At 42.9% G+C, this 23,811-nt stretch overlaps 3 protein-coding genes and 1 non-coding gene across 4 annotated transcripts in view; all 4 read right to left on the reverse strand.

Annotated features, from left to right (window-relative positions):
• Positions 1-2,764: 2,764 nt before the first annotated feature.
• Positions 2,765-7,207, reverse strand: LOC135085909 (ubiquitin-associated domain-containing protein 1-like). The gene is made up of 4 exons (XM_063980694.1): positions 5,923-7,207; positions 4,086-4,213; positions 3,331-3,437; positions 2,765-2,890 (listed from the first exon to the last, which is right to left on the reverse strand). Exons 1-4 carry the CDS (start codon positions 7,071-7,073, stop codon positions 2,768-2,770), a joined length of 1,509 nt encoding a protein of 502 aa, XP_063836764.1. The 5' UTR covers positions 7,074-7,207; the 3' UTR covers positions 2,765-2,767.
• An 894-nt stretch (positions 7,208-8,101) lies between these two features.
• LOC135085918 (uncharacterized) lies at positions 8,102-15,346 on the reverse strand. The gene is made up of 7 exons (XM_063980702.1): positions 15,136-15,346; positions 13,267-13,422; positions 12,249-12,374; positions 11,608-11,771; positions 10,056-10,211; positions 9,444-9,587; positions 8,102-8,261 (listed from the first exon to the last, which is right to left on the reverse strand). The coding sequence occupies exons 1-7, from the start codon at positions 15,265-15,267 to the stop codon at positions 8,102-8,104; spliced, it is 1,038 nt and encodes a 345-aa protein (XP_063836772.1). The 5' UTR covers positions 15,268-15,346.
• On the reverse strand, positions 10,554-10,626 carry Trnaa-ggc (transfer RNA alanine (anticodon GGC)). The gene has a single exon. It is a non-coding gene; the product is annotated as a tRNA-Ala (tRNA).
• Positions 15,347-15,425: 79 nt separating the features above from the next.
• Positions 15,426-23,811, reverse strand: part of LOC135085908 (kinesin-like protein KIF3A) — a 40,291-nt gene continuing 31,905 nt past the window's right edge. The window contains exons 12-17 of the mRNA XM_063980693.1: positions 23,232-23,412; positions 22,371-22,607; positions 20,519-20,651; positions 20,376-20,386; positions 17,401-17,563; positions 15,426-16,685 (exon numbers count right to left, since the gene is read on the reverse strand). Coding sequence (XP_063836763.1) covers positions 17,444-17,563; positions 20,376-20,386; positions 20,519-20,651; positions 22,371-22,607; positions 23,232-23,412 — 682 coding nt within the window. The 3' untranslated portion in view covers positions 15,426-16,685; positions 17,401-17,443. The remainder of the gene's footprint in view (positions 16,686-17,400; positions 17,564-20,375; positions 20,387-20,518; positions 20,652-22,370; positions 22,608-23,231; positions 23,413-23,811) is intronic.

Below are 23,811 nucleotides of genomic sequence, written 5' to 3' on the forward strand. Positions count from 1 at the left end.
TTAACTTCCGTTAAATAATCCTAAGTCCGTTAATCGTTAATCCAGTACCTACTATTTACCAAAAAGATACAGCAGGCACGCTGAAAAACGCGTTCTGACAAGTACGTTCGGGCTTCCAGAACTCAAAACAACAGTTTTTGTAACCAGATCACTAACGAAACGATATAAAAAAATATATTTTGTATTTATTTATTTATTTACAAGCTTTATGTTTTTGACTTCACTTGTTAGTATGTGTGGGAAAAATCTTGCAACTGAATTTATGACCAGTTTTCCTCAACCGATTGAGCTGAAATTTGGAATACTTATGTAAGTACGATGACAATGCAATGTTATGGAACCATTGAGCTGGTCTGATGGTGGAGTCAGGAGGTGGCCATAGGAACTCCTAAATGAAACGGCAGAATCGCATATTATCGAATTTGGGTTCGTTGGATTTGTCTTTTCGAGCACTTTAGTACTAGATAATGTCCAGGGTCCTGATGATGGAGTCAGGAGGTGGCCATAGGAACTCCTAAATGAAACGGCAGAATCGCATATTATCGAATTTGGGTTCGTTGGATTTGTCTTTTCGAGCACTTTAGTACTAGATAATGTCCAGGGTCCTGATGATGGAGTCAGGAGGTGGCCATAGGAATTCCTAAACGAAACGGTGGAAACTTATCGAGTTTGGGTTTGTTGGATTTGTCTTTTCGAGCACTTTGGTGCTAAATTGTATTGTAATTGAACCAAGGCTCTGAGATTGAGATACTAATAATAAAAAGTGTAAAATAAAATTATAATATTGACAATTTTTTTTAAAAACAAGCTTTTATTCTGAAATGCAGTTGTACTAAAACGAAAAAAATAATTGTACTTATGCAAACATAAAAGAGAAATAAATTCCATGCGCGATACAAGCTTTCGAAATTACCTATTTGAACCTTGCATACATTTTTTTTTTCGTGTTATTATCATGTGTTAACGGATTAACGATTAACGTTAACTTGCGTTAAATCTTACGAAAGGACATCATCCATTTTGGTCCAAAATCAAAAGTGCCGGCCAAAAAATAAAAGTGCTGTATTCTGATAGAATACGTCCGCCTTAGCATTTATTACTATGGCACCAAAGCTGTAGCACCACTGTGCATCGTAGTATTTGAGTTCTAAAAATATATGAAACGACTGACTTTGATCTCAAATACTACGACGCACAGTGGTGCTACAGCTTTGGTGTCATAGTAACAAATGCTAAGGCGGACGTATTCTGTCAGAATACAGCACTTTTTTTTTTATTGGCCGACATTTTTGATTTTGAACAAAAAATGTATGAATCGTCGATGAATTTTAGATCTCAAATACTCGACGCACAGTGGTGCTACAGCTTTGGTGCCATAGTAACAAATGCTAAGGCGGACGTATTCTGTCAGAAGACAGCACTTTTTTTATTGGCCGACACTTTTGATTTTGAACAAAAAATGTATGAATCGTCGATGAATTTTAGATCTCAAATACTCGACGCATAGTGGTGCTACAGCTTTGGTGCCATAGTAACAAATGCTAAGGCGGACGTATTCTGTCAGAATACAGCACTTTTTTTTTATTGGTCGACACTTTTGATTTTGAACAAAAAATGTATGAATAGTCGATGACTTTTAGATCTCAAATACTCGACGCACAGTCGAGCTACGGCTTTGGTGCCATAGTAACAAATGCTAAGGCAGACGTATTCTGTCAGAATACAGCACTTTTTTTTGTTGGCCGGCACTTTTGATTTTGGACCAAAAATATATGAAACGTGGATGATGTCCTTTAACGTTTTAACGTTTAACGAAGTTAATTTTGTTATTAACGGTTTAACGATTAACGAAGTTAACTATTTGATTAACGGTGCCCAGCTATGGGTATAGGTCGCACAGCGATATCAATACAAGCAAATATTTGTATCTATAACCACAGAATAATAATATATAACATACGCTCGACGCACTGACGACCGTAGTCTGTCAAGTACTGTCTGTCTCGCTTGCACGCATTTAACTAGAGCGAGTTAGCCAGTGTTTTCGATATTTCAACTTGAATGTGTGTGTATTGTGTTCTGTATTTAAATATTATACAGGGTGTTCCAAAAAGTAATGTCAAGCCGAAGCTCAGAAGGTAAAGCATCACTAGGGCTATCCGAATCACCCCCATGTATGTTCCGCGATTTTTGATAGTTTTCGAGTTATGATTGTTTTTTTTTCTGTGCTTAGGCACTTTTTTGGTCCCTGTGGTGCAAATAGACAAGGTACATGCCTGATTTTATTATTATTATTAGATGAATACTAGGTCTATCTGATTCAGAAGTACCTATTTACATCTATAACACGAATGTAAACTAAAATCCTATATCTTGTAAAAAAAACATAACTCGAAAACTATCAGAAGTCGCAGTTAGGCGGTTATCACACTACGCCGCGTTCCGCCGCAGAGCGCGTGATTTTCATATAAAAAATCACGCGCGCGGACGCGTTGTCAGTGTGAAGTGCCGCGCGTGTTTTCTATACAAACTGAGGTACTTGCATACAATGATTAAATCTGTCGCCCCGCGCTCCGCGGCGGAGCGCGGCGCAGTGTGATAACCGCCTTATTCCGGTAGCCCTAGTGATGCTTTACCTCTGGGCTTCAGCTTGACACTACATTTTGAGACACCCTGTATTAGTGCGAGTGCCTTGTGCACATAAACTTTCGCTGCGCGATCTATTACCCTATTTTTACCTCTTCTAACCATTATGTTGCCATAATTATTACGTAGTTCCTCTGCGTTTGCGTTGGTCTCGCCTCGCACCACATAGCTCCACTACTGGGTGTGAGTTGAGCGCCGACCCTAGACTTGTGATTGAATCGAAAACTGGACTCGGGCGGATTATCTGCAAAGATTTGATTAGGAAATTATCTCCTCCTGTGTAGCCAGGCCGCTACCAATCAACATGGGAAGCATTGGGAGAGGCCTATGTTCAGCAGTGGACGTCCTATGGCTGAAATGATGAATGTTGATGATGATGTGTAGCCAGAATCTACAGCTTGACCGCCAATAACCCAACCAGTGAAGACCAAGTTTGTCCCGGGGGAAAATTAAAATGTCATTGGACCCGCAACGAAATTATTCAGGAGAACATAGGAGGAGTTCGAAGTTAAGGTTTGCCTTCCAGTATCGGTACGGGACTATTCCCACCACTGCAACTCCTGTGTAGCCAGGATCTACAGCTTGACCGCCAATAAAAACCCAACCAGTGAAGGTCAAGTTTGTCCCGGGGGAAGGTTGAAATGAACCCGCAACGAAATTAATCAGAAGAACATTGAAACATACCCGCCCAAACACGACGCTGTGCAAGTCGAATTGCGGCAGCGGTTTGAAAGTGATGTTGAAGATACCGCACATCTCGTCGTCGCGCGTCACCCGCATCGACAGGAGACCTGGAAAGCATACAGGATGGAAACATTAGTGATTTCACTCGATTATTTATTTACTATGGGCCTCAAGAAGGCTCAAGGTCACCCAAAGGACAATGGAGCATGCTATGCTCAGAGTTTCCTTGTGTGATCAAATCAGAAAGGAGGAGATCAGCAGGAGAACCAAAGTGACCGACAATACCGACATAGCCCGCAGAATTGCTAAAATCAAGTGGCAGTGGGCGGGGCACATAGCTCGTAGAGATGATGGCGGTTGAGGCAGAAAAGTTCTCGAGTGGTGACCACGGGCCGTATACGACCGTATACACGTAGTGTGGCAGGCTCCCCACTACGACCTGGTGAAGGTCGCGGAAGCTGGATGCGGGCAGCATAGTACCGGTCGTTGTGCAAATCCTTAGGGGAGGCCTTAGTTCAGCAGTGGACGTCCGATGGCTGAAATCGACTCAATCACCTGGAAAATGAAGCTGGGTGAAATGGTTCCGAGGTGGTGAGATTGAAATGACACTAAAAATTTAACAGGTGATACCCAGATGAAAAAAGTGGAATAATTGAGGTCATATACGCATCATGTGTTAAACCATGTTAAAATGTATGAAGTGTATTGTGACTTTGTTGGTGTACCTAATAAATAAATAAATAATCAGCACTGACCAGGCATAGAATGCGGGAAGTGATAGTTCTCAGCGCCGATGGGCGCGCGCCGGCCGCGCTGCGCGTAGCACCCGAAACCGTTGTCGTTGATCACGTCGCCGCCGCTCCAGTACAGGCCTGGCACCTTCCTGGGGAATAGGAAGTTCGTTCAGGGTGTCCCAAAAGTCTAAATTATATAACTCAAAGGTGACTGACTGACTGACATAGTGATCTATCAACGCACAGGAGGATTTTACGAAACTCCACCCCTAAGGGGGTAAAACGGGATCCACGCGTACGAAGTCGCGGGCGGCCGCTAGTATTGTATAAAGGACGAAGCACACTTATCAACCCGGAAGTTGCTAATTGAGAATGTTACTAGGTATGCAAAATCACTTGAAACCTATGTTACAGTTAAGCTTTTACATTTACAAATACATTAGTTTTTATTTCATTCAAAAATACCCAGTAGTTATGATTTTATAGGCATTCAAAGTTCGCTTAAATATTGAGTCCCGCCGACGGTCACGTGACCCCGTGTGACGTACATTCACAGCGTCCGCTCACTAGAAAACGGATATAAACATACTTAAAATATTTTTTTTTTGTAAATACAAACTTATTATACATATTAACACCCAGACCCATCACAGAAATTAAAATTGAACCAAACCCAAACTTGATGCGATTGTGTCGTTTTATTGCGAATTACCTTCCAGCTCCATCATTAGACCCCGATTACTATATAGAATTAAAATACTCATCAATACAAAACGAACGAGCCCAAACTCGATGCATTTAAGTCGTTTTATTATAGAGTTCCTATGGCTACCTTCCAGCTCCATCATCAGATCAGCTCAATGTCATCATAATATTGCATGGTCATCCAAATCACATGTGTTTGCGAAATTTCAGCTTAATCGGTTGCCTGGAAGTGGGTCTTAATTCAGTTTGCAAGATTCCACCCATACAAATATGAGCCAGTCGTTGTAATATGACGTCACGCGAATAAAATGGCGGGCCGGCCGCCGCCCGCACTTTTAAAATTCAATATCTTGGAAACTAATTGACGTATCGAAATAATTCTTTCACGTGTATTTTTAATTTTTAACAGAGAATACAGAAAGCTAAAAAACAAAATTAGTGAACATTCTTCATTGCTCATAAGATAGGCCCCCTTAATTGATATTTATTGTCCGTGGTGCATAATCTTTTCTTAAAGGTTTTAAACCTTTGTTTGTCACCTGTCATCCGCTTTGCAATGGAGGGAAGTCGAACCTTAATTTATTTCGAACTCCTCCTATGTTCTTCTGATTAATTTCGTTGCGGGTCCAATGACAGTTTAACTTTCCCCCGGGACAAACTTGACCTTCATTGGTTGGGTTTTATTGGCGGTCAAGCTGTAGATCCTGGCTACACAGGAGTTGCAGTGGTGGGAACGAGAGGTGGGAATAGTCCCGTTTATCAACCCGGAAACGGTTCGTAACCGTACGGTATATCAAGACCTCAAGATGCGGTCATTATTCTGTTTGAAACTTCGTACTGCAAATACTGCAACGCACACTTATCCGCACCGTAACGTAAACGCCTCGCTCGCGGTTGACAGCGCGACGAAAGGGGATACAGTTGATCGCTTTCCGGGTTGATAAGTGTGCTATGACCTAACCCTATCGATGAACCTCACCACGGTCTCTCGAATATCAAATTGTGACTTTAATAAAAATATCATCTCAGTACTTTTACAGAAATAAAATAGATAGGTAGCAGATTTGGTAAATCAAACATTTAATTTAAATAAATCATCTACAATTTCCACGTAATGTAAAGACGATCTTAGTTCCTCTGCCTCGAAGTGGACGGCATAGAGGCGCTGCGAGTCCGCTCGCGACGTTCCTCTGAAAACTGGTTCACTGCGAGGCAGTACTTCTCCGAGTGGTACGTCCTAGATATCTGGGACAGCAACGGGCTCCCATGAGGGGAATTCAGCCACAAACTCGCGCTCCCCGTTTGCCCAACCATAGCAATGAACGCAATCAACATCCTCGTGTTCAAAAGCCCTCTTTGAATCTGAGGCTGCTTGAGCAGAGTCTGGAGAATAAGACCATCGGGCAGACCGTTGATCAACTCGAAGATACTGGACCCACGCTCTCCTATTAACCACGAGGCAGCAGCCGGGACGTTACACCCAGTCTGTCTCAACGCCTGATCCGCATCAGTTAAAGAAAATCCTAAATCTTTCAACGCTGTCACAGCGTCCGGGTTCGGAGGCTCTGCGATCTTCATTCGCCAAGCGCGGAACTTCTCCAAGAACCGCTGCAAATGCTCTGCTCGCTTGAACAACTCCTCGCCAGCACCTGTCTTCATGGTACTGGATCCCTCTTCGGACACGCTTTGAATGTCAGAAGGGTTGAAGCGAGCAGCTATCTCTTCTGGCGTTATAACCTGCACTAAATTCTGGCGAAGGCGTTGAGGTTCATCTAAGGCTGCTGATAATTGAGCTAAAGTCATCTCATAATTTCTGCCTGCAGCAGCTAAGCGGGCTCCAGCTTCGATAAGCGATATCAAGATCTTCCTCAGCTCGTACGATAACTCGTTGGTTGAAAGCAAGGACTGCAAATTCGGCTGGCGAACGGTGTTTTGAGGAGCGGGAAGCGACGCAGTTGCGGCTGCGATAGTGCCTTGTTGAGGGGCTCTAACCGCACCAAGATCCCAGAGAGTACCTGCTTCAGGTAACCGTCTTTCCACCAGCAGCAATTCTTCCTGCATCGTCACTTGTTCTTGGGCCAGCGTGAGGAAATCGTGTAACGTGCTCGTGTCAAACACTCGCACGATTTTGTAGCGGCTTGCGCCTGTTTCCCCAGTGGGGTAGAAGTAGTCTATGGCCCTGTTCTTCACCTCCTCTATGAGGGTATCTTCGGAAAAATACGCCGTGAAGGTTTGTCCGTCAGGGCTGACCACTTTGACCAGCAACTCGTTAGGCCCATTTAAACCTGAGTCGGATACGAGCATTTTCGTCCTCTCCGTCGGAATGCACGAACTTTATGAAGAACAGGATCAAAAATAGGAATATACTAGTGAAAAAAAACGTTAGAAACCAAATAAGTTTGAACATAGTCGAAAGCGGTCATATTGACGTGTGTCTTTTAGACGATGTCATATTTAAAAAGTAATTAGTTATTTAGAAAAAGTTTCACTTCGATTTAAAACATCGATAAACCTGTGCTAATAAAACAAAAAATATCTAAATATATAAAAGGAGAAACTGACTGACTGACTGACAGACCAACGCACAGCCTAAACGGATAAACGTAGGCACTTGAATTTTGGAAGGGACGTAGCTTAGGTACCGTAGAGGTGCACTAAGAAAGGAATTTCCGAAATTCCCACGGGAACGGGAAATAGCGGGAAAATCCTTTTGTATGAAAAATCTAAACCGCTTAAGTTAGACGCTTGAAATTTGGCATGCAGTCAGGTACCTTAGTAAACTTGAAAGCTTAGTTACAACAGAATATTGCAAAATTCCCACGGGAACGGGAGTTAGCGGGAAAAAACATTTGTATGAAAAAATCTAAACCGCGTAAGATAGACGCTTGAAATTTAGCATGCAGGTACCTTAGTAAACTTAGAGCTTAGTTACAACAGGATATTGCAAAATTCCTACGGGAACAGGAGTTAGCGGGAAAAAACATTTGTATGAAAAAATCTAAACCGCGTAAGATAGACGCTTGAAATTTGGCATGCAGGTACCTTAGTAAACTTAAAGCTTAGTTACAACAGGGTATTGCAAAATTCCCACGGGAACGGGAGCTGGCGGGAAAAACATTTCTATGAAAAAATCTAAACCGCGTACGAAGTCGCGGGCGGCCGCTAGTATTATATAAATATACAGGTCTAACACATTGCATTACAAGGTATTTTTTTTTACCACAGTAAGTACATAAACGTCTTACAAAGTGACAGCGCGGCCTATATAGGTAGATACAGATACAAACAAATCTTTACTTGTGTTGATCGCCTCACCTATACGGTGACCTATACTAAAATAATAGGTACCTGAAGAAGCAGGTGCCGACGTAGCCGTGCCCCAGCCCGTCTCCCGCCAGCAGCTCCAGGAACAGCCGGCAGGTGGCGGGGCACGCGTCCGCGAACAACTCCGCGCACAGCTCGCCGAGCACCGCGCAGTTGCGCACGCGCAGGCTCAAGTACTTAGACCGCGCTCAATGATTACTGGCGCTAAAGTCCGGTCGCCGAGCACGTAGAATTTCGTCCAATGACCCCAAGCTACCCATCCTTATCGCTTGGGCGTAATTATATTGTGGTCGCGACTGGTAGCTTGGGGTCATTGGTCGAAACGAAATACTATGTGCTTGGCAACCGGACTTTATTTCGCGGATATTGAGTTAGTATAAAGCACAGATATCTGTGGTATAAAGCAGCACGCTAATCTAACGGAAGCACACAAAATATCCATTCCCTAATAATTCGAAATCACAATTTTTTAAAAAAAGACACTTCATTCTGGTCTTAAACACATAATTAATTTTAAAATACCTGTAAATTACGATTTTTGATTGCATTGTAATTGGAAAAAGTAGTTTAATTGAGTTGATAAAATAGTGACGTCACTTGCTTGTAGTGCCAACATACAAAATCTATGGGAGAGTTTCGTTTTGACAGTTTTAAAAAGTACGGCAATTGATTGGTGGTGTCACAACACGTCTATTCTGCTTTACCTGAAGAAGCAAGTACCGACATAGCCGTGCCCCAGCCCGTCTCCCGCCAGCAGCTGCAGGAACAGCCGGCAGGTGGCGGGGCACGCGTCCGCGAACAACTCCGCGCACAGCTCGCCGAGCACCGCGCACACTCAAGTACTTCGACCACGCTCAATGATTACTGGCGCTAAAGTCCGCTCGCCGAGCACGTAGAATTTCGTCCAATGACCCCAAGAAACCCATCCTTATCGCTCGCGCGTAATTATATTGCTGTCGCGACTGGTAGCTTGGGGTCATTGGTCGAAACGAAATACTATGTGCTTGGCAACCGGACTTTATTTCGCGGATATTGAGTTAGTATAAAGCACAGATATCTGTGGTATAAAGCAGCACGCTAATCTAACGGAAGCACACAAAATATCCATTCCCTAATAATTCGAAATCTCAATTTTTTAAAAAAAGACACTTCATTCTGGTCTTAAAGACATAATTAATTTGAAATAACCTGTAAAGTACGATTTTTGATTGCATTGTAATTGGAAAAAGTAGTTTAATTGAGTTGATAAAAAAGTGACGTCACTTGCTTGTAGTGCGTAGAGTTTCGTTTTGACAGTTTTAAAAAGTACGTCAATTGATTGGTGGTGTCAACACGTCTATTCTGCTTTACCTGAAGAAGCAGGTGCCGACGTAGCCGTGCCCCAGCCCGTCTCCCGCCAGCAGCTCCAGGAACAGCCGGCAGGTGGCGGGGCACGCGGCCGCGAACAACTCCGCGCACAGCTCGCCGAGCACCGCGCAGTTGCGCACGCGCAGGCTCAAGTACTTAGACCGCGCTCAATGATTACTGGCGCTAAACTCCGGTCGCAGAGCACGTAGAATTTCGTCCAATGACCCCAAGCTACCCATCCTTATCGCTTGCGCGTAATTATATCGCTGTCGCGACTGTGCGACTGGCACCCGCAGTGAGTGTGCGAGCGCGATAGCAACATAATTACGCGCGAGCGATTAGGATGGGTAGCTTGGGGTAATTGGACAAAATTATACGTGCTCACGGACCAGACTATAGCTTGGGGTAATTTTGGTTTGGTCCGGTCGCCGAGCACGTAGAATTTCGTCCAATGACCCCAAGCTACCCATCCTTAACGCTCGCGCGTTATTATAATGCTGTCGCGACGGGCGGCCGCAGTGAGTGTAAGTAGCTTGAGGTCATTGGTCGAAATTTTATGTGTTTTAAAAAGTACGTCAATTGATTGGTGGTGTCAACACGTCTATTCTGCTTTACCTGAAGAAGCAGGTGCCGACGTAGCCGTGCCCCAGCCCGTCTCCCGCCAGCAGCTGCAGGAACAGCCGGCAGGTGGCGGGGCACGCGTCCGCGAACAACTCCGCGCACAGCTCGCCGAGCACCGCGCAGTTGCGCACGCGCAGGCTCAAGTATACCCTGGAGATGTTGTATCTTAGATAGATATAATATGATAGATACCTCAGTGCCTTAAAACGAAAGTCTTTAATATCAGTGTTTGATACCAAAGATATAAGAACGTGGCCTCTCACTATCCTACTAATATTATACAATGCGAAAGTTTGGATGTATGGATATTTGTGACGCTTTCACGCAAAAACTACTGAACGGATTTTGATGAAACATTACAATATTATTGTTTATAACCCAGAATAACAGAAGATCTGTGACGAACGAAATTTCACGCGGGTGAAGCCGCGGGCGGAAAGCTATTATAAATAAAGCTATTATACTATTATAAATAACTTGAAAAAATCGATCTGCCTAAGGCGGGAATTGAACCCACGACCTTCCGCTTGCCGGGCGACTGCTCTACCAACTGAGCTACTTACGCCCGTATTCACAAACGATGCTTGCTTAAGTGAAGCAGCAAATTGAACGCACGGCGTTGAATAGAGCTCTGTGATTGGTTCGTGTGACCCTGTGCGTCCATGCTCCCTGTGAGACCTCATAGTAATGTTTGTGAATACCGGCGTTAGACACTGGATGAGTTCAATTCCCAATTTTCAATTCAATGAGTTCGTGGGTTCAATTCCCGCCTTAAGCAGTTCGATTTTTTTCAAGTTATTTATAATACCCTGAAGATGTATAGCTGGATAAGTCATCTATAGTCCAGCGATTTTGAAACTTCAAGTGGCAAAAATCTAACAGTAAGTATTGTTGGTAACGCCCTCCTATTAATGTCATAATTTTATGGTTGTCCAACGTGGCAATAATCGGAACTAATAATCTATTGATAGTAGGTAGGGCCCTCCTGATAATTTCATAGCTGGGACGGTTCTGTGTAGGACATCTATATTATATATCCCATTTAAAGAATAAAATCACTGTCGCTTGCTAGTGGCGCCAATGCCAACTAGTGAGCGCTGAAGCGGTAGAAAGACTCGATTTGCAGTCACCAGAATTGCGCCATTGTGGAGTAGGGTCATGTCGCCAGTAGAGCCAACTATAAAACACTCATACCTCGGGCGCCTCACGCCAGGTGGCGCCACGAACGCCTCGTCTTCTATCAACTCGCGCGGGTGCGACGGGAACAACACGAACTTTGCTTGTGCTCGCCGGATGATCTCCCGCCGGGTTCCCGCCCATTCGCCGGCGCTATTGGCGCCACTGGCAAGTGACAGTGACCTTACCTACAGTGGCGCAAACTGCAGGTAAGCGCTAAACCGATAGCTAAGGTTACTGGCTAGTAGCGAAGAGAGTAGCGCTACCTGTGATCGCTGAAGCGGTAGGAGAACGCGATTTGCAGTCACCAGAATGGCGCCATTAAGGGTCATGTATGTCGCCAGTAGATCCAACTATAAAACACTCATACCTCGGGCGCCTCACGCCAGGCGGCGCCACGAACGCCTCGTCTTCTATCAACTCGCGCGGATGCGGCGGGAACAACACGAACTTTGCTTGCGCGCGCCGGATGATCTCCCGCCGGGTTCCTGCCCATTCTCGGGCCAGCGCCGCGGCTGTTGGTAACCGGGGTGGCTGAAAAGAAATGGTCTGTCTATTCAAATTCGATTTTTTTATATTGTCAGACTATAGTGTCGTCGCATACTAGCTTAATTGTCAAACTATCGTGTTGTCGCACACGAGATCACACAGCCACAAACGCTAGAAGCGGCTACAAAATGTAGCTGACGTGCAACAGCCACTTGTCGCCAGGTTGCCACTTGTGGTCTTTTACACCCATGCTCACTGAGGGAGGTGCATGGTGCATGCAGGTTTACTGAGTTAAGAGAGGCCACAAGAAGCAAGCAGCGGCGTTTGTGGTTGTGGCCATAGCCGTGTGCGGCGACCCAAATAGGTCTATGGGTCTACACTACTATCTACTGTTTAGTAAAGGTATAGTAATGTCCAATAGTTCGCAAACGACCTCCTTTTCATAGTAATATGCTATGGCGAGTCTAGTTTCAGTCACCCTGTATAATTTTCATGCCGGATATCGATTTGTTCGATACTCACAGTGTTGACGATTCGCTTGTACAGCTCTCTGTTCTTCACCTCGAGACGCTTGTAAAAGTCCGCGCGATTCCGGTAGTACTGCAGCGAGCCGGCAGGGCGCGTCTTCCAACGGCTGTCTACTCTACCCTGAAGAAAATATTACAACTCTTATTTATCATCACTGATTACTTATTTTAAGCATAAGCATTGTGTGGTCCAGAGATAATGCCCATGACAGTTTCCTTACCCACGTTGGGTTTTGGCAGTCAAGCTGTAGATCCTGGCTAATAGTCCCGTTAGAGGTAAGGCCATCTGCTTCAGACCCTGAGGTCAAAGGCTTCGATTCAATAAGAGTGAACTGAGCAGTGTCACCTACCTATTCAATTTTAAATTTTAACTCAAACCTGTGCTCAAACCAATTGTATTCTTACTAACCTATAATTTTTAAGTACTTATTTACTAACACTATGATCTGTATGTGGTCGAAATAAATAAATTTATTATTATTATTCACAATCAGGATACCCACTGCAACGGGATCCCACTCAGCATATTATGCCGTAGGCCACGGTGACGAAGGCCACGACACTGGTTTTCAGTGTGCCCCATGCCGAGTGACTTGCAACGTTGGGCGTTGGGACGATTGAATAAGTAGACTGACTGCATATTAAGAACTATTAAGTGTGCGTTTATTGACGTGCATTGCCTTGTGACGCGCATATTACAGACTTAAGGTCCTATGTCCCCTAGATGGGGCAGACGGCGTCCACAACAGTCCTCCATCGTGTTCGGTCTTGAGCTTCGCGCTTGATCTCGCTCCAGGTCTTGCCGATTTTCTTCGCCTCGTCTGCTACAGTGAGCCGTCAAGTTTGCTTGGGGCGACCACGTTTGCGTTTTCCTTGGGGGTTCCAACCCAGAGCCTGCTTAGGGATGTGATCGGGGTCCCTTCGGAGAGTGTGGCCAATCTTCCACTTGCGGCGCTTGATCTGCTGGCCGACTATTATAAAAATAAATATAATGCTGCATAAAATTTACTTACCCGTTCGAAATGTGCGCGTTTGATAGCAGTGAGCAGCACCATATTCTGGTTGTAGATGGCGAGCGTGCGGCGCGTCCATTCCGGCAGATGGCGCCCCAAGCGAGCCGGGTCGAAGCGCGGAGGGGCCGTGTCCACGAACGATGGCACGTGTGCGTACTGGGATAAGGGTCACTTTAGAGTGGCAGTATTATTTGATTGGTATAAAAACTTTAATCGGTGACTGTACTCGCAAAATAAACCTCAAAAGCAATGGGTCAAAAAAGCTGTAGTGTAGAGTAAAATTAATTTTGTGTGGAAAGCAAATTCTTTGGATTTGGCCTGTTTTGGAGATTTTTTGTAGGTTTTAATTTAAAATGTCTATCAGTAATTTGATATGTATCAGTAATTTGATCAATAATACTGCCCCCAATAGTTGAAAGGGCGCATTTTAGGTGCAGTCCTGTTGTCCCCCCTGCTTGACCCCCCTGGGGGAGACAACAGGACTGGATTTTCAATCAATGATTTGAGGACTGTTGTCCCCCCTGGCAAACATTGAGTATTTAGAAGCCATATATTTTTATAACTTTTAAGATTAACTGAAAATGGAGTACCTGACTGAATGCCATACTTATTGCCAAACTAAATACCTAAACGTATGTCAAATTAATAATAATTAACATTTTGTTAACGAAAATACTATTTCTGACTATTCCAAAATTTGCTTTACTTGCTTTTAACAAATCTTTATGAATTATCCCTACAAAATAATATTAAATAAATGCGAAAAACTTTATCTGTCTGCCTGTTACGAATTCACGCCTAAACCATTGAACCGATTTTGATATTTGGTAAAGAGATAGTTTTGAGTCCCGGGAAAGGACGTGGGATAGTTTTTATGCCAGTTTTTGAAACAGGAAGGCGCTCTTGTATTTTTTTCTGTGACAGACATAATTTTACGCAGACAAAGCCGTGGGCAAAAGCTAAGTTAAAGGTATGCTATTCTATTCTCATGTATAAAAAATATTATCTTCTGTAAAGTATACTAAAAATCCGTTTAGTAGTTTTTAAATACGTGAATGAGTATCAAACATCCATACTTACTCACAAACTTTGACATTTATAATATTAGTAGCTAGGACGCTAAAACTGCATAATTTTAAATTAATCATAATATTCAACACTTGCTCAGTGATTCAAATAGCTGCCGCCCGCGACTTCGTATGCGTGGAGTCCGTTTTACCCCCTTATGTGTGGAATTTCGTAAAATCCTATTATATTCTTCGTATTATTTCATATCCTTAAATAAATAATTAAATAAAATCCGTTCTTGGCAGATGTCTACACTCTTTAAGGAACCTACCTGCCAAATTTCAAGTTTGTAGGTGTCAGTATCGGCACCAACACCTTATTTTTTTCGTTATCAAAATGGTACTTATTATTTAACAAACGGTTAGGTATTCAGTTTGGCAATTTGGCATTCAGTCAAGTACTTCAGTATTTCAAAAATTATGTTATAAAAATATATATATGGCTTTTAAATCATGTTTGCCAGGGGGGACAACAGTCCTCAAATCATTGATTAAAAATCTAGTCCTGTTGTCTCCCCTAGCCAGGGGGGACAACAGGATTTCGAAATCCTGTTGGCTCCCCCAGGGGGGCCAACCAGGGGGGACAACAGGACTGCACCGCATTTTACACCAAATCAAAACATAAAAGCTTTTCATATAAGTAATTTAAATGGGTAATTCTTACTGTATGTCCTTGAGTCCAAAAAAAGTGTTAGTTGCGCCTTTTCAACTATCAGGGGCAGAATAGGCGTGATAAGAGATTCTTAGACATTGGGTCTGGGAAGAAGTAAAATGATTATTTAGGATGTAAAATATAACTTACTTTGTATGGTCGTTTTGTCTTCTTCTTTTCAACGCACTCCTCCAGCTCTGGTGGAGGTGAAATATACTTATTCTTATAATATATAGCTTTTGGGGAGTGCGCTTTCTTTAATATGGCATCCGTTAGAGTCATTTTCACTATTTATTTTTGTAAATAAAGTAAAAAATTTACCAAAATTTGAGTCTCAATTGTTACTGACTAGACGTTTGAATCAAAATCTATATGGTTTATATTTATTGTTCATTTATGAATATCTAGTGAACAAATTCGTAATGAAACAAGTATAAGTATCGTAAAAAACTTTTATTTAAATAAAATTGCACTACAAAAACATAAATAAGTGCCATACATATCACAATATTGTGCACAATATTCCGTAATACTGACAATACAAAAGCTTGGGCTTAAACTAAAACCATACTACCAGATCATTTTTTGTATTAAAAACTTATTAGCTTAAGCAATATTGGAAACGTGTCACACAATATTGGAAAGCAATATTGTCGTTTTTATTTATTACTTTCTTCGCTGACCATATAAATAAGTAGATGCAGAAATACTGCATGTACGAATCCACACGACACATCTGACGATACATTTTTGTTACAATATCACTCATTACTACTATACAGGGTGATATTTAAATCATTGGCATCTCATCCTTCTAATATAAGACTCTAATCATGATACATAGCAGTTTTCCCAAATATCATTAGTAGTCTTATTTTAAAAGGATGCAGAAGATAAAATTTCACCCTGAATACACCCGTCACAGTGTTTATCGATGTACCGTCATTTGTACTATGCTCTGGTAGTATGACCTCAGTCGGATATCACTGGAATGTGACTAGCATAAGTGTTAACATAAATAATTATAATTTCAATACAAAATCTGCTAATCTGCTTTAAACACAAAATAAAAACAAAATATAAATTTAACACGATCGTTTCTTTATGAGCGTAATATTATAAAAATACTAAGGCAGTCCGCTGTCTTGAAAATAAAAATAAAAAAAGCAATGTGAACTAGCCAAGTGACACTTATTGATCGAATCGAAAAAAAAATTCGTTCACGGAGCGATATAACTCCATACAAAAAAGGCCTTTCGACCATCTTTCGACATTAAAACTGTCACATTTTGCCACTTGTCTAGGGGGGCTGATTTGACTTGTCATGGGCATTAAGCTCTCATTTTTTCTTTTCTCAACTGAATATCACAAAAAACTTGTTACCGAATATTGTCAATATAGCATAACACTATATTGCCAACATTTTTTTTGAGCAGACGGCCTTTTGAATGTCAATATTTTAGTAAAATATTTTTTTAATTTCCAACACCCGTGTATTTTTTTTGTATTTTAAAATAAATCAAAATTTTGTTATTTGGTTACTACTAGCAGACTCTACTGGCAAGGGCTACATAAAAATAACCTCTCGGTTGTGAGATCTAGGGTTACATTAGAGTAAATATTTGGTTAAATTATACTAATGTCTTGAATTTTCGAAATTACTGCAGCGGTGGTGAGGTCCCTGACTGCATATTTTGGAGCTGAAAAAGAAAGATAAAGTTACTTAGTATTGGAAACTACAGATTATACAGGGTGATGATAAAAGATATCGGTCGGTCTTTGAGCTTAACATAGCGACTAAGCTTACCAAGGAATTTTCACCTTGATAACAAAATGCTAAGGTTCAAAGTTCACTGACGCTGGCGCAGCATAGCGGTGAAGACACACGGTTCATTGTCAGAAATTTCAGATCTATTTATATCTACTCACCAAGGTATTTTCGACCTTATTACACAACCATTTGTGACCATTATGACCATAGTCACAGTTCATTTGCGCGTGGCGCCTGCGCAGCGTGGCAGTGTTCAAACACAAAATATAAGAGAAGGTAAACTCCATACTAAGCGTGCTCGAGCTACGCACACATAGACACCGCTCACGTACGCGTTATCTAGACTGTCTCGGACGAATGCGAGCGCTACTGACGTTCGCTTGAGTCACGCCGCTCACGCGTTTGTGAAATTAATTTGTTTGTACCAAAATGAGTGAACAACAAAAAGGCGTATTAGGCGTAGGTATGCAAAGCAAAGTACATACATGAGTTTACCTTCTGTTATATTTTGTGGGTCATAATATCTACTCACCAAGGGATCTTCAACCTTACAACAAGACGCCAAGGCCCAAAGTTCACTGGCGCTGGCGCAGCGTGGCGTTGTGTGACAGCAGTCTATAGTTTTTCTATTTATATCTACTCACCAAGGGATCTTCGACCTTATATCAAGACGTTACGGCCCAAAGTTCACTGGCGCTGGCGCAGCGTGGCAGTGTGTGGGCGTGGCACGGACGTGTGAGGACGCGCGGGACGGTTGTTGACGTGCGCGTACGACAGGTAGCGGTCCGACAGGTCTGGGGGCTCCATCTGCGGGTAGATGAAGAAAACAGATTCTTTAGCAGGGCTTGATGTTATATTTAGACAAAAACAACTTCATGTAAAATGACTTCATGAAGACAAGTTTTTTATTTTATTTTATTTTATTCAATAAGTACATACAGGTTCCAGTCATTTAAATAAATAAATATAAAATCTATTTATTGTCTTCGAACCATTAAACATACACCATTTACATAACAAAATACAAGTAAATAAAATGAACAGTGTCTAAACTCTGTTGTACCTCTCTCTTCGAATCTAGAAGGCAGTTACCTCATTCTTCGGTTCTAGAGGGAGCTGTATAAGGCCGCAAAAATGGCGTTCCAGAAGGGAGTTACCTCATTTTTAATTCTAGAAGGGAGTAACCTCTTTCATTTGAAGTCCTGAGCTTTGACTGAAGGCAGAGCTCGTTAAGCGTCCTTTGCTTCAGTTCTTAAGTTTCTTTTGCGCCTGCTTGGTCTAAAAGGTTTTAGAAGAGAGTTACCTCATTCTTCGGTTCTAGAAGTGAGGTACCTCTTTCAGCTGCAAGTCTTTTTGCAGTCCGAGATCGTTGAGCGTCTTTTGTTCCAGTTTCGCTACGTCGTAATTAGATCGGTATGTAAGTCATGGATATTATCTCTGAGCTCATAGAGCGTCCTTTGCTGTGGTGTGTTTCATGGACAAACGCGTTAAGACACTCACGTATTTGACGGCGACAGAGGCGGCGGCGATTGGTGAAAAATTAAAAATGCGGATTTCTAGAAAGAAGCTACTACACTACTTCTCTTTCTTCCCAAGGTGTCTTATGGGCCGATAATGTCAAGTTAAGTGTCACTCCAAGCTGACGGCCGATGGGGCAGCAAGGTTCTGGAATGAAGGCCGCGTACCGGAAAACGCAGCGTGGGACGTCCACCTACAAGGTGGACCGACGACATCGTAACGGTATCGGGGAGGCGCTAGACGCAGGCCGCTACCCACTAGCGGCGTAAAGGGGGGGCGGTGGGGGCGGTCCGCCCCGGGTGCCAAGCATCAGGGGGTGACACAAGTCGCGCAGATTAGTACCTACTCACTGGCGCATCTGCGTCTGCAGTAAAATTCATAAAATTCATTTATTTTTGCAAATAGGCTTTTAGAAAGCACTTTTACACGTCCCAATAATAACCCTACCACTGCTTCGGGACAATAAATGGGCCAGTGCTGAGAAGAAGCAGCGCAAGAAACTCAGTCACTATTGTCAGCCTCCTTTTCAAGGGTTTACAGTCTTTAAAATATACAAAATATTATAGTCATAAGTATTGATGCGCGCTAGGTAGTTAAACATTCCAAACATTTTTATCTTTTATATAATCATCAACTTTATAGTAGCCCTTTTTCATTAAGGTGCTTTTGATATGTGCTTTAAAATGAATGGGCAATTCTACAACAGTTTGTGGTAAGTCTATGTCATGATACGGGGGGATTGTCATTAAATCTTCGAATCGGTAGGTAACCCCAAAATCCAGATACCTGGGGTACCAGGGGGTGCCTTAGGACTTAAGATTCTTGATCGCCCCGGGTGCCAACCCATGCTACGCCGCCACTGCCGCTACCAACCAATCAACATGGAAAGCATTGGGGGAGGCCTATGTTCAGCAGTGGACGTCCTGTGGCTGAAATGATGATGATGATGAAGTGTCACTCACGTATTTGACGGCGGCGGCGGCGGCGTTGTTGCCGGTGTAGGCCACGCACTTCACCTGCCACTCGCCCAGCTGCTCGTTAGAATGTTCTAGAGTTACTTCAGAAGAGACTGAAGTCTTAGCTCGATTAACTTCCTTTGCTTCAGTTTGTAAGCCACCTGTACGGCGTCTGCTCTGTCCAGAAGGGTCTAGAAGAGATCTACCTCTTTTTTCGCTCCTAGAAGGGAGTTACCTCTTTGTTTGTCCTAGAAGGCAGTTACTTCTTTCATTTGAAATCCTCAGCTTTGTCTAAAGTCTGAGCTGTTTTGTGCTTTGATTTTAGATGCTGTCATATAGACAGATATTAGTGTGACTCACGTATTTGACGGCGGCGAGCGGTGGAAAACGCGGCGTTCTAGAAGGCAGTTATCTCTTTCGTAAACAGTCTGAGTTCATTTAGCGTCCTTTGCTATGGTGTATGGACAAACGCGTTGAGTGACTCGTGTATTTGACCGCGACGGCAGCGGCGAGTCTAGGTGGTCCTATCCTATTTTCTTTGCCAAAAAAACAAGACTGAAACTTTTGAAGGGAGCAACCTTTTTCTACCTAAGTCCTTCTGAAGTTTGAGCTCGAAGAGTGTCCATCTATGGTATGTCTTATGGACAAACGCGTTCAGTCACTTACGTATTTGACGGTGGCGGCTTCAGGTGTGTGTGTGGCGTTCTAGAAAGGAGCTACCTGTTTCTTCTGCAGTCTTAGCTGGTGTAGTAGTGTCCTGTGAACTAGTCCCTGTGTAATTACTGCATCTTATGGACAGTAGCCTTAAGACACTCACATATTTGACAGCGGCTGCGGCAGCAGTTGTGGCGTTCTAGAAAGGAGCTACTTCTTTACTCTGAAATCCTTCTGCAGTCTGAACTCGTTGAGCATCCTTACCTGTTTCTTTCTTCTTTAGTTCCAAGTCCTATGCTTCAGTTCCCTGTCATTTTGGTAAGTCTCATGGACAGCAGGCGTATTAGTGTCACTCACGTATTTGACGGCGGCGGGAGAAGCGACGTTCTAGATGGGCCTCATTCTTCTGCAAGTTTTGCAGTCTGAGCTCGTTGAACTTTTGCTTGCTGTCTAGATCGGTATGTAAGTCATGGACATTAAGTGTGACTCACGTATTTGACGGCGGCGGCGGCAGGTGTGGCGTACAAGAAAGGAGCTACCTCTTTCTTCCGAAGTTCTTCTGCCTTTGAACTAGTCCCTGTGCTATTAGTATGTCTTATGAACAGTAGCGTTAAGGTACCACTTACGTATTTGACGGCGGCGGCGGCGGCGGCGGCGGCGGGCGGCGGCAGGTGCGGCGTGGTCATGTTGTTGCCGGTGTAGGCCACGCACTTCACCTGCCACTCGCCCAGCTGCTCGTTCCAATGCACGTACTGGTCGATCAGCGCCTGGGAATACGCAGAAGTTATATTAGATCCTTCGGATTTAGCTACATTTCATTTAAAGGGCACGTCACGCTGAATACTTTCACAAAGTTTGAACCAAAAATTCAGGCTAAAGGTAGACCTTTAGCCTGAATTTTTGGTTAAAACTAGAGCTTAACTCATTCAGTACCTGAGCTATGGGGGCGGCACAGGAGGCGTGATATTGACACATTATGACGTGACAGAAGAGCATACAAATCTAAAGATCTGAAATCTCGCTGACGTTTGATTGTCACAAAAATACCACCCCGTGCATCTTCCATACCTCAGACACTGGCTCGGTTAAGCCCTAGACCTAGATAATAGTTCTTAAAAAAATATATCGATAGGACAAGGGTGTCTACTATCATATTTAAGAATAAGAATAAGAATAAGAATAAGAATAAATTTATTACTTAATAAAACTTAGCCTAGATACATTTGATTTCACTTACTTAAATTAAGGTTAGTGTGCGAAGGTAAAATTATTAATACCTAAACTAAGCAAAATTGTTTGCCTGTGTCTTAGGTATTTTATTAAAAGTAGGTTAGTGCATACTAAACATTATCACAATAACAGTGTGTAACTAAATATAAATACATTTCTATTCTTAATTACTAAGCATTATTTTTACCTTGATCTAAATTAAGTTAAAATCTGTAACAGGTTTTCAGTTTCGTCATAGGTTTTATTTTTTAGCCAATCTTGTATGATTTTTTTGCATGCGACTTTATTCATAGGGTAAATACATAGATACTGGTTTATTCTATTGTACAATAAGCTACCTAGATAACAGAAGAATTTCATCGTATGTGATCTTCTAATTTGTTCAGTAGAACACACGATATCAGCTCGTCGTTTGCTGGTTTGGAGTGCCGGGTTGTAGGGTGTTAATGAATGTTTTTTAGTAACTGTTAGTAGGATGAAGAGCTGCCGCACCGAAAGAACGTCGCATTCAGCAAGGAGCTCTGCAGTCGGAAAGCGTATAGGTCGGAAAGTGCTGACTTTTAGAACGGCTCTTTGTGCTCTCTCTAGACTAAGCATTGTGGTTTTATGAGTACCTCCCCATGAAGTGTTATTTACTTGATATTCCTTAGGGATGTACGAGTCCAATACAAGATCGGCGAGTTGTATCTCTCTCTTCAGCACTCTCACGCTATCTAGTATTCCCTCCATCTCTCTCTGTTGGTCAGCTAATTCAGCCTTAATGGCAGAGTTAATGTTCTTATGGTATTTACCTGATATTCCTTAGGGATGTACGAGTCCAACACCAGATCGGCGAGTTGTATCTCTCTCTTCAGTGCTCTAACGCTATCTAATATTCCCTCCATCTCTCTCTGTTGGTCAGCTAATTCAGCCTTAATGGCCGAGTTAATGTTCTTATGGTATTTACCTGATATTCCTTAGGGATGTACGAGTCCAATACAAGATCGGCGAGTTGTATCTCTCTCTTCAGCGCTCTAACGCTATCTAGTATTCCCTCCATCTCTCTCTGTTGGTCAGCTAACTCAGCCTTAATGGCCGAGTTAATGTTCTTATGGTATTTACCTGATATTCCTTAGGGATGTACGAGTCCAATACAAGATCGGCTAGTTGTATCTCTCTCTTCAGTGCTCTAACGCTATCTAATATTCCCTCCATCTCTCTCTGTTGGTCAGCTAATTCAGCCTTAATGGCCGAGTTAATGTTCTTATGGTATTTACCTGATATTCCTTAGGGATGTACGAGTCCAATACAAGATCGGCGAGTTGTATCTCTCTCTTCAGCGCTCTAACGCTATCTAATATTCCCTCCATCTCTCTCTGCTGTTCTCTCTGTTGGTCAGCCAGTTCTGCCTTGGCCGAGTTCAGGAGTTGCACCGCGCGTTTCAGTTTTCGGGTCTTTGCGGCGTTTTCTTCTTGGAGGCTGGAGTATCGCTCTTCTAAGTCGAGCCTTTCAGCCTGTTAGATAGATAAAACACTTTACTTTAATAAAAAATAAAAAACACAATTTTTGCAAATTAGATACGAAAAGATAAAAAATTTAACTTCCTAATTCCTAGAAGACAAATACCTCTCCCTCGTCTGCAGTAGAAGTCAGTTACCTCTTTCTTCTGCAATAGAAGTGCATTACCTCTTTTTTCTGCAAGTCCTTCTGCAGCCTGAGCTCGTTGAGGGTTCGTTGCTCGAGTTCATAAGCAGCTTGTTCTAGAAGACGGCGCTGTGCGTCCGCTTTGTCCAGAAGATTCTAGAAGGGAGTGACCTCTTTCTTGAAGTCAGTTACCTCTTTCTTCTGCAAGTCCTTCTGCAGTCGCAGCTCGTTGAGCGTCCGTTGCTCGAGTTCATAAGCAGCTTGTTCTAGAAGACGGGGCGCTGTGCGTCCGCTTTGTCCAGAAGATTCTAGAAGGGAGTGACCTCTTTCTTGAAGTCAGTTACCTCTTTCTTCTGCAAGTCCTTCTGCAGTCGCAGCTCGTTGAGCGTCCGTTGCTCGAGTTCATAAGCAGCTTGTTCTAGAAGACGGCGCTGTGCGTCCGCTTTGTCCAGAAGATTCTAGAAGGGAGTGACCTCTTTCTTGAAGTCAGTTACCTCTTTCTTCTGCAAGTCCTTCTGCAGTCGCAGCTCGTTGAGCGTCCGTTGCTCGAGTTCATAAGCAGCTTGTTCTAGAAGACGGCGCTGTGCGTCCGCCTTGTCCAGGAGATTCTCTCCGCCTACCAGCACCTTGGATTCAAGGCGCTGTAGCTTCTCTTTCAGCTCTTCCTGCTGTTTCCTGGAAGGATTAAGAGGTACAGGTGAGCTATTGGATATACAGGGTGGAAAACAAGTGATCTTTTTCTTATAGTACTATGTTTTGATCGAAAGTGCGGGCATCTGCTAATACAGGTATATCTAAATTTAAAAGTAGACTCCCAGCACCTGTAAATGTATCATTAAAGAAAACTAGCGGCCGCCCGCGACATTGTACGGGTGGATCCCATTTTACAACCTTAGGGGTTGAATTTTGCAAAATCCCATCTTAGTGAGCACCTACGTCCTAAAAGGAACCCCCCTGCCAAATAAGACAATGCCGGAAATTGGCGTCTTTTTTTTTTCGCGCGGCCATCGACCAAACCTTGTTTTTTGATTACAAAATAGTGTAATAAACCAAACTTAGTATGACATGTATACC

Source organism: Ostrinia nubilalis, chromosome 30 (genome assembly GCF_963855985.1).
Source record: "Ostrinia nubilalis chromosome 30, ilOstNubi1.1, whole genome shotgun sequence".
NCBI lineage: Eukaryota > Metazoa > Arthropoda > Insecta > Lepidoptera > Crambidae > Ostrinia > Ostrinia nubilalis.